The 10,250-nt window shown below is 32.1% G+C and overlaps 2 protein-coding genes across 4 annotated transcripts; one reads left to right on the top strand and one right to left on the bottom strand.

The window, feature by feature from the left end:
* Positions 1–383: 383 nt before the first annotated feature.
* On the top strand, positions 384–4,315 carry NAC057 (NAC domain containing protein 57). The gene is made up of 3 exons (XM_068647026.2): positions 384–586; positions 1,112–1,389; positions 3,710–4,315. Exons 1-3 carry the CDS (start codon positions 430–432, stop codon positions 3,986–3,988), a joined length of 714 nt encoding a protein of 237 aa, XP_068503127.1. The 5' UTR covers positions 384–429; the 3' UTR covers positions 3,989–4,315.
* A 119-nt stretch (positions 4,316–4,434) lies between these two features.
* On the bottom strand, positions 4,435–9,655 carry LOC137837868 (uncharacterized). 3 transcript variants are annotated; one of them, XM_068647025.2, is made up of 9 exons: positions 9,347–9,655; positions 9,116–9,214; positions 8,643–8,973; positions 8,145–8,279; positions 7,824–7,909; positions 6,921–7,026; positions 6,730–6,831; positions 4,798–4,887; positions 4,435–4,714 (listed from the first exon to the last, which is right to left on the bottom strand). In XM_068647025.2, the coding sequence occupies exons 1-7, from the start codon at positions 9,562–9,564 to the stop codon at positions 6,754–6,756; spliced, it is 1,053 nt and encodes a 350-aa protein (XP_068503126.1). In that variant the 5' UTR covers positions 9,565–9,655; the 3' UTR covers positions 4,435–4,714; positions 4,798–4,887; positions 6,730–6,753. The 3 variants fall into 3 exon arrangements, with proteins under 3 accessions (XP_068503126.1, XP_068503125.1, XP_068503124.1); XM_068647024.2 differs by having other exon boundaries at positions 4,798–4,901; positions 6,614–6,831; positions 9,347–9,654; XM_068647023.2 differs by having other exon boundaries at positions 4,798–4,901; positions 9,347–9,654.
* Positions 9,656–10,250: the final 595 nt, after the last annotated feature.

Raw genomic sequence — 10,250 nt, 5'->3', positions numbered from 1 at the left:
TCTGCTTTTGTATTACTGATTGGCTGATCAAGATACAATTAATTAGTGGATTATTCACATTAATTTGAAGTCTAAAGATCCCTCACTCACTCCTTAGGCCATGACTAGTCTTCTTTTGCATCAAAATGTTGTCACAAAAGAAAGAAAAAGGGTCATTAATTAAACCATATTAATGAAAGCAAAGGATTGAGGAGGATATTTGTATGATTTAAATGGAAGTACCTACATACAAGGAAGTATATATTATCAGTGATAGGGAAAAGGCTTGTATCAAACGTTATGCCAGAATCTGTAAAATCTGTAAAAGAAAAAGAGAAAAAAACTCAAAGATAAGGAACTTTGGTTCCTTTTGGTCTGTTTATAAGCAATGATGGTTGTGATGAGTGAAAACACTTTAGCAGAAGCTACAATAAGAAGAAAAGAGAAAAAATGTCACCGGTTGGATTACCACCTGGCTTTAGGTTCCATCCAACCGATGAAGAGCTTGTCAACTACTATCTCAAGAGGAAGATCAATGGCCAAGAAATTGAGCTTGATATCATCCCTGAAGTTGATCTCTACAAATGTGAACCTTGGGAATTAGCAGGTTTTCTTCTTCCCTTTAACTATAACCACCCTTCAATTCTTCCAACTACTTTGTTTCTCCTATTTGTCATTCATCCATTTATAGCTCATACTTGTCAAACACTCTCACATTTTCATCTCACATTCAAACAATATCATGCTAGAAATTGTGTTTGCACATTCACAATGTGTGTGTACAATGATGTTAATGAAACTTAAAACCTTGTGTAAACTACTCAACCTCTTCATCACTAGGTTGATCCTGATGGATAAGTGCATACCCTTTATCTAGTTACAACATTTAACTATATTTGCAGGATAGGTAATCTATATGAAAAAAAACTACTCCCAAATCAGTACCTAACTTGCAATATCTTTGGTGGATCATTCATGTGCCTTATTTACTTACTTCTTCATACATGTATCATCTCATTGGGCAAGGACTATCAATTTGATGCACTATATATGGCCTGCATTTTCAATATGGCAAAGTTGTTTAACTGTGACTGATTTTGGAACATTTTTTGTTGTCTTGTTGCATGGTTAGAGAAATCATTTTTACCAAGTAGAGATCCAGAGTGGTACTTTTTTGGACCCCGGGATAGGAAATACCCAAATGGATTTAGAACAAATAGAGCAACTCGTGCAGGGTACTGGAAGTCCACTGGAAAAGATAGGAGAGTTTCCTGCCAAAGCAGACCCATTGGCATGAAGAAAACTTTGGTTTACTATAGAGGCAGAGCACCTCAAGGGATCAGAACTGATTGGGTAATGCATGAATATCGCCTTGATGACAAAGAGTGTGAAGACACCACTGGATTACAGGTTTGTATATATACATACATATATATATTCACCTATATTTGTATATCATAATCTTTCTTTCTGACACATTTTATCACTTATCAGTATCACATTATCATCTTTTCTTTCTTTGTAACCTTCTTTCTATCACATTATATTATTTCTCAGTATCACATTATCATTGTTTTCACCTCTCTCTCTCTCTCTCATAGTGTATGTATGTATCCATAGAACATCATTTTCAAAATATGTAATTGTTAGCAACATAAAGTAAAGCTCTTAATGCCTACTCACAATCAAAAGTGATTAAAATAAGACAAGAAGACAGTCACCATGTAAATGTTAATAATATTTGAAAAAAGTTATTAAAGTCCTTCTTGCACTTATTTTAATGTTATCTTGAGTATTTAGCTAGTTATTGTGCTCATGTTTGAATTGCTTGTTGGCTTTTTAGGTGTACAAGTAAGTAGCTTTACTCTTATTCAGTAATTTTCATCAGTTTAAATAATCAAGAGTGATCTTAGCTTGGTTTAGTTTCAAAATGACTATTTCTGAAAATTGCATTACCAACGCATTAAGGATACATGAGTGTGGCGAATTAGTAGGCATATTACCATTCTAGTGCAATTTCACACATGAATGGACAAATTTGAAAAAACTTGCTTGAAGGATATAAGTTGTGCTTATAGAATACGATTTCGTATGAAGACAGTCGTGTTTACCACTGCAGTTTAAACTTAAACATAAGACAAAAGTTGGTGGATGTTTGACAGCGAAATATATATACTTCCCATTGTTGTAATTTTTTTCAAATCAGTTCATTCTAGTAATTTTTGTACAAAATTGCCACATAATGGTAACAAACCCCGAATTACCAAGTTACACCTTCCAAATTAGCTTTACAAGTCACATCTTAGAAAAGTAAATGTTTTGTTGTCTTTAAAACTAGCCTCTAGTGCCCACCTGACCCTTTGCCTACTTTCAGAACTCTCTTTTGTTTGTGTGTGCAGTATGCACACTTGTCATCACATATTTGAACCAAAAAGCAAGAAGTTCGATGCTTAAGGGAGTGACAAAAGCATTTTTCATTGATTATTTTCAGCTCCTCTTTTACACCAAAGACAAGGAGAAAAAAAAGATAGATAAGCTTTAGTTCCATATTCCCATGATGATCATCACTTCATGAGAGTCACACCAGAAACACAGTGAGAATAAAACTTGAAACTGTAGAAAAAAATGAAGTACATAAGACATTGTACATGTTTGGACAGTAGAAGAACGTGAAAATTGCATGGCGTGCATGGAAAGCCTTCACTTTTGTAGGAGCTTTATTCCTCCTCTCTCTCTCTCTCCCTCTCTATTTTACTTTATGTTTGTTTGTTGTAGGTACTCTATAAACGTATGGCTGACATATTCTTTACTTGTGTTACTCTTATACCTCTAAAATGACAAAGTTCTAGTGCACCTTGTCCTTTATATCATTTCATGTACAATATAATATAGTGTAATGCAATGAGACAAAACTACCATCCTCTTTATTATCCCTATCCCTTCTTATTAAAACTCTTTAGTTATTGGCGTCTTTGTCAATTATCATATGTTCAACCTTCCTACCCTGATCTACAATTTTTAGATTCTATATATAAGCCATGAAGGCTTGTGCATCTCATAAAGCAGCTACAATTCTCCCATCACTTTCATTCTGTGTCGGTCACTTTTCACTTTATTCCTAAACACCAAAACTGACAAATCGGTACTATACTATATACCTCAGAAAATTTACAAATAATTAAGATAATAAAAAGGAGAGGGATGGTACAGTCAATTGTACCAACCAAATATTCGTTATAAGAAAATTAATATCCAAGCCAGGATGTGCCAATCAGGTCATAATGATTATGGTAAATGAATTTAGCAATGAAGTTAACATACATAATATGTTCACCCTTTTAGTAAGCAAAAAGTCTGCACTTGATTAGGACACAGTAGCAGCATTTATAATATTCTAGATAAGAAACATGGACAGAACATTTAGCACTCTTTGAATCTTTCTGCCACTGGCTTGTTCAGAGGTTTTTCTTTTATGGTTTTAACCTCCACCACATTGTGTAGATCCGTTTAGGCCTCAATATTTGACTACACTGCTTTAGTTGATCATTTCAAATGTAGGCAATAAAAAGACATAAAGCAATAATTTGTAGGAAAATCCTACACTATCTTCTGTGTTACTTTGGGCTGCATTAGTTTATATATATCCAAAAGAGAAAAGTGACACCAACAAAAGTCCAAATGAAGTTGGTTTATAGCACACTAGTTAACTATCTTAATAACTACCTTGCAGGATACTTATGCATTGTGCCGTGTGTTCAAGAAAAACGGAATCTGTTCTGAGATTGAAGAGCAAGGACAATGTAGTATATCACTAATTGAGAGTTGCCAAACCATAATTAATGAGTGTGAAACCATGTCTCCTGACATACCAGGGGCATCATCATCATGCTTGGAAGAGGAAGACAAAGATGATTCATGGATGCAGTTCATTACAGAAGATGCATGGTATTCTTCTAATGCAGCTATGGTTGGTGGTGAAGAACTCTCACATGTTACATTTACAAACTAATATTTTGAAGACCTAATGGCAGGCCTGATTGGTGGTGAATAACTTGGGAGCCGGATATGAATATAAATATATATACATTTCATCATATAATAAAATATTAATACCTTTTTCATATAACTGTTATTAAGAGATTTAACTTTTGTTTTTCTGATTATTATTATACTTAATTGGTGAGGATGGTTTGGTTTGTTTTTTTGGTTTGGTGGGCTTGTTAATTAGGATCATATTATTGCATTGATTTTATACATTTTTGTACTAACCTCTATCTCGAGGTGATCTGGGTGTTATTTGTGGAATAAATATAAATCACAACTCAAGTGTTAATTATTTTCATTGTGTTTTTCATTGGCTGAAGGAATTCTAGCAGTGAAAGCCAGTTAAGAGTATAATTAACTATGCTAATGCTTGTTTACCAAAATTTCTGACAGTGTTTAGCCAAGTAATTGGAGAGACTATTCAAACATTGCTTTTAAATTACATAAAAAAGAATAAGCACATTGATACCTAATAAATAGTCAAGAGAATTGCATAATAGAGTAACTGACAGAACTGCTAAAACATTCCACACAACTTAGCAATTTGAGCAGCATATAGAACATCATGTGTGACTGTAAACTCCTTTATGTCCCCATGTCAAGTGAAGAAATTCAATTACACCTTTCAATGTTCAAATTCATCAGCTATTAACATGAAAGAGCTTGCATTTCAATGTTTACCTCCAAATTCCTAAGATGAGAAAAATATATCAGTACAAGTAACTAACAAGAGTCACAAAGAAGATTCAATTAGCATTTTCATGAAGGAGCAACCTGAGAGATAGGCGTGGTATCTTCATTCTCCACACCCCTTGTGCTTATTTTTATCCTTTGGTCATTTTCAAGGTATGGCTCTTTATACAACTGCACAAATATCTCTACAAGTAAAAATCAGAGAATAGCAAAAATAAGCTGTCAGTGAGAGAACAATAAAAACTAATATATGACTTGTTGAAGATGTTACAGATATTCTGTTTTGATTTTCCACTAATTATGTGACTTTAATCATCTCAGAATAGTTGAGTTTCATGTTTTAATTTTCTATAAACATTGTATGAATAGATTTGTCTCAGAATATTATTAGATGTATACAATCTCAAGAAATCGATTATGGATATGTTTATGATGATTTTTTCCATAATCACTTTCAAGAAAAGAAAAATAAAATTCTACCTAATAAAAATTAAGTTAAAAATTAACTCATCTATAAAATTCAATTCATATAGATTGAATTTATAAACAAACTTATATCATTTTTTTTCTTAAACTTGAGAAGAAGTTTATCTAAACTAATTCTATACAGATTTTTGGTTAATGCAATTGCAAGATCAAAGATGTATAAACATGTAAAACAAGTTTTAAACCACCAATTTACTCATAGAATCAACTGAAATATCATGTTTGAGTTTCATCAGTAAATTCTCTTTTAAATCAGCAAGTACTTTTGTAATTGTCTACTCCTCTAGAAGTTCTAAATTTCCATCCTTAAACATTTGAAATTTATTTATCAAGCTGATTTTAACAAATCATTCTCTGACATAAAACTCTCAGTCCAATGCAAAGAATATTGTACTTCAAACAAATTAGGCCATGATTATGTGACAGGAAAGTAACTGAAATTACTTTTGATTTGATTAATAGAGAAAATACTGAATAAATTTGATTACAAGGGTTAGACACAGAAAGTTTGGAAATTGAGAATGAAAAATAAATAAAGCAGAAAAGGGAAACTTCTCTTTCTTGTGGTGCTATCCTAAAAGTACTCAAATGATTGCTAACCTATTTCATTTCTTCCCTTTTCCCTTGTATCCCCCACAGCCTGTAACTTTTACCACACAGGCCATGTATGCAACCCTTATAGGAGTGCCTAACAATAACACAAAAGAAATATGAATATATCCTTTCAATTATATATTATCTTTTTCATATTTTCATTAACTTTTAAAGTTTACTTGAATGAAGAAAATGAGTAAAAAGTTTTGAGCTTTAGCCTAATTCATTTAATCTTTGTATTGACAGTTACAAATTCTAATTTACACTTCACATTTGTTGGGCAATTCCTAATCTTTTACATAATCAAAGCAGCAATTTTCCAAAAATATAATAAGTAAAGCAAGAGATTTTAGAGTGTTTAATCAAATAATTCTAAACTCGATTCATTTCTACAAACTATGATGTTACATATAAAAGACCAACATTCAAAAATAAAATGCAATGAAATCCCAACAGGAGCACTATTTAAACTTGATTTTAAATTACATAAAGGATCATTCTTTATGTTCTAAATAATTTGTTTTGGAACCTTCTTTATCTAGACCATAAATATTTGTAGATATGATAATTCTATTTTGCATGTTATTGTTATATTTTATAATATTGTATTATGGTCCTTACATTATTATCATTTATTTTAAAACTTTTTAAAGATATTTTTTTTTAAACAAAATCACCAAAATACAATATTATAAATTTTAATAGTAACAATAGGGTACTTATGACATGCATATAAATACCATGACAAGGTTCTAAAAAACTATTTATACTAAAGGAATTGACTAAAGAAAGATAAAAAAAAAAACTAAATGAATACCTAATAAATAAACAGTTTGCATAATACAGTGACTGATACAACTGTCAAAAAATTTCACATGGCTTTTAAATGTGAGCAGCATACAGAAGAACATGATCTAAGAGCTCCTTCATCACCTTATGTCAAGTGCAAAAATCCAATCACACCTTCCATTGTTCAAATTTATCAGCTGTTAACATGAAAGAACCCGCATTTCGATGCCCACCACCTCCAAATTCCTAATAGAAGAGAAAAAAGATATTAACTACAAGTATAAACAACAAGAGTTGCAAAAAAGATGCAATTAGCAACTTGATAAAGGAAAAACCTGAGTGATAGGCGTGGTATCTTCACTCTCCACACTCCTCAGACTTATTTTTAGCAGTTGATCATTTTCAAGCTCTGGTACTTTATATACAACTGCACCAATACCTCTACAAGTAAAAATAAGTGCATAACTGACCTGAGATATCAATTCCTTAATTATTATGTTCTGATTCTCCAATAATTATCGAGACATCATCTTAACCTATTCCTTTTTGTATGGTGATTATAAGTTCCATGGTTTGATTTTCTATATACATTGTATAAACAGCTTTTGTATTCAGAGCGTAAGAGTGTCAAAACAATAATATATATACAACTCCAATATCACAATATACATTAACAGGCAAGACAAATTTCAAGCTACCATATTAACAATAGAATGGACAGAAAATTCATGTTGGAGTTCTATGAACAAGATTCTTTTATAAATCCTGCAAGAAATTCTGTACTTTTTTAAGTGTCAGAAATTCTATGTATATATGTTAGCGCAATGCAATGAATACTGTACCAAAATTAGGTAGTGACTGTGTGATAGAAACCAAATTTACAGCAAACTAAAAGAGGAAATACTCAAAAACATTGATCTAATAACAAGGCAATATGCAGAAATTATAGAAATTGAGAAGGAAAGATAAACAAATCACTTGAGAATTGCAGATATTGAGAATCCTTTTGCAGTATAAGTAGTTATAGACTTTGATACCATAACAGATTTTATCTTAAAACCAATGTGCATTAAAGTGAAACTGTCCAACAGTGTGTGTATATAAATCACACTCCAAGACTTGAGCAAGAGATGTGGGACTTCTCAACACATATCACTAAGAGATTTTCCAATGAGTCGAAAGGAGAAGAAAAGCAATATGATTTAATTAATAGTAACATGAAATTAAAATGAACAAACCTCAACTTCATTTCCTTGCTTTTAGTAGCTAATTGATGTCCCAATTCACTTCTTAACTGTGAAAGAGTAGTATCTGCATTGACAGCCTACAAAACACAAATGGTTGAAAATAAAAGGACTCTCATCAGTTCTCTCCTAATCAAGAGAGGTGTGAAAAACACAACTAAGGCTCGGTATAAGTATTAAAAATTAGCATCAATGCATGAATAACCAAAAGCAGCAGATGGATGGTTTAAAGAAATTTGACTGCAAAACCAAAGAATAGAAAGGAAGTAGAGGAAGAAATAGTGAGATCTTAAGAGAAGGAAACATCAATCATACCAGGCAACGACCAAATGCACCATTCCCGAGGGCAATTTCATACGACTTGCTGAGACCATCATCAATTAATTTTTGCTTGAGTGATATGCTTAGCATACCTCTACTAATGATAGTATTCAAGTTTAGTGAAAGCAACTGCCATAATACACAAAATTGTCAGCTATTTCAACTATTTATACAAATGAAATGACCTATCACTCTATCTTGGTAGCAACATATAAGTATGAAAATAAAGAACTATCCCCCTTAATGAAGCAGGGAATATTTAGTAGAATTAATAAAGTAGAATCAGCACAATGAACTCATGGACAAATTTACAGGACAAAACAAAGTAGTTAAACATCTTCATGCACTTAGGAACTCCTCAGTGTGCTTGTTCGAATTAGGGAACATAAACTCAAATGTACAAAGTCTTTCTTTGTCGGTGTATTCCAATCAGATTCTAATAATAAATCAGAAAAGTTGGGAAAACAATGTAAGACTCGGAAAGCAGATTACCTGGTCAAACAACGAAGGATTTTTCCTGGCATCAAATTCAATGTTCAAATCCTTCAAACCACTGCTGAAAGCTTTGCTATTCTGGAGTCTCCACCTCCAGAGGTCCCCATCTTCAACATACAGAAAAAGTTGCCTGGCAAGCTCAAATTCATCAAGCACTGAGGGGTGCTTAACTGCAATATCTGGACTCAAAAGCTTATCTTTGAAGTAATCAAAAGCAATAGTAGCCCCACTCCTCTCCATGTCAATAACCTTTACCACATTCTCACCAAGTGAAACTTCATTCCCTAGCTTCTCAAGGGCAGTCTTGTGATGGTCTAAAACAATCACCCTACTTCCCAAGAAAACAGCACAAACAAAGATAACCATCGTATTATAACTACAAAAATAACTCAAATCAAATATACAGACATGAAAAATAAAACTTCAAAAATGCATCTTTTACAAGGAAAACATCAAACAAAGCAAAGCACCTTGAAACTTTGGTGGAGATTTCTTGAATAAAACCATCGGGCCCCACAAAATCTAGGAGGTAAAGATCACCAATTTCATTCAGAGGAAGATCTTCAGCACTGAAAATTTCAATCAAAGACCAAAAAATACATACACATAAATCAAATGGCATAGAAATAGCATACATGGCAGAACAATGATTGATAGCAGAATGAATTGTACAAGTAATAATTAGTGAATGAGGCAAAAACCTGAGGGGCTTGTAAACAGTGTTGGGAAAGAAAAGAGGAGAGAATAAGGAAGTGGCCTTGAAGTAAAGGTGCGCAGCAAGGGCAGCAAAAGCACCATCAGGACAAGGATAGTGGTAGAGTATAGCAGGTGAAGCATGATTGATATTGTTACTCCTCTTCTTAGATCCCATGTTTATGGCATTGGAGATGTTGTGCAGTTTGGCTTGTGACAGCAACATTCTGCAAGTTCTGTTCTGTTGGATTCGACATCATTCAAAGTAAGTATTTGATAAATCTGAGATTTTTTTTTTTATGGCTCGGATTGTGTGCAGTGTGTGCGTATTTATGGTACCTTTATTAATAGAATATATTTAACAAAGATCTGATTAGATAGATTAGGTTAAATATAATATAACATAAATAAATAAAATCAGTTAGGTTTAATCTAAAAATCTCATGTGTTTGGATGGAAGGGTGGATAGAGGTGAGGAGGATTCTTGTTTTGATCAACATGTTTGGAGGTCGGAGTGTAGATAAGGAAGAGAGTTACATGAATTTTTTTTTCCTCTTACATATGCGATGACTAGGTTTTTAATCCGTACTGTACACGTGAAAGGAATGCAAGATATTAATTATTTATGAAATATTATTAATCTACAAATAACTAAACAAGTTATAAAATAAATATTAATATATAAAAAATAAAAATTAGTATATATAAATAAATAAACTAAACATACTAACATTAATATAAGTAATGCATAAAAATAAATAATACATGGAAATAAATAAATTGTTTAAGTATCAATAAACTTATATAATTTTGAGGTAAGTAAGTAACAATAAACAATTATGTAAAAAAATTATTCATCTTACAAGACGAATAATTCGAATTTCATTATTTGGTATGTTAACCTCTATTTCA

Source organism: Phaseolus vulgaris, chromosome 4 (genome assembly GCF_051622355.1).
Source record: "Phaseolus vulgaris cultivar YP4 chromosome 4, ASM5162235v1, whole genome shotgun sequence".
Lineage (NCBI taxonomy): Eukaryota > Viridiplantae > Streptophyta > Magnoliopsida > Fabales > Fabaceae > Phaseolus > Phaseolus vulgaris.
The sequence above is the reverse complement of the archived record's forward strand: the minus strand, read 5'-3'. Positions and strand labels throughout refer to the sequence as shown.

Excerpts from the sequence above, each read along its gene's own strand:
- LOC137837868 (XM_068647025.2), bottom strand. The coding sequence starts at position 9,564 with ATGTTGCTGTCACAAGCCAAACTGCACAACATCTCCAATGCCATAAAC. Across the intron at positions 9,215-9,346 it reads ACTGTTTACAAGCCCCTCAG|TGCTGAAGATCTTCCTCTGA; the intron begins GTTTTTGCCTCA and ends TGAAATTTTCAG. Across the intron at positions 8,974-9,115 it reads ATCTCCACCAAAGTTTCAAG|GGTGATTGTTTTAGACCATC; the intron begins GTGCTTTGCTTT and ends CTTGGGAAGTAG.
- NAC057 (XM_068647026.2), top strand. The coding sequence starts at position 430 with ATGTCACCGGTTGGATTACCACCTGGCTTTAGGTTCCATCCAACCGAT. Across the intron at positions 587-1,111 it reads TGAACCTTGGGAATTAGCAG|AGAAATCATTTTTACCAAGT; the intron begins GTTTTCTTCTTC and ends TTGCATGGTTAG. Across the intron at positions 1,390-3,709 it reads AAGACACCACTGGATTACAG|GATACTTATGCATTGTGCCG; the intron begins GTTTGTATATAT and ends ACTACCTTGCAG.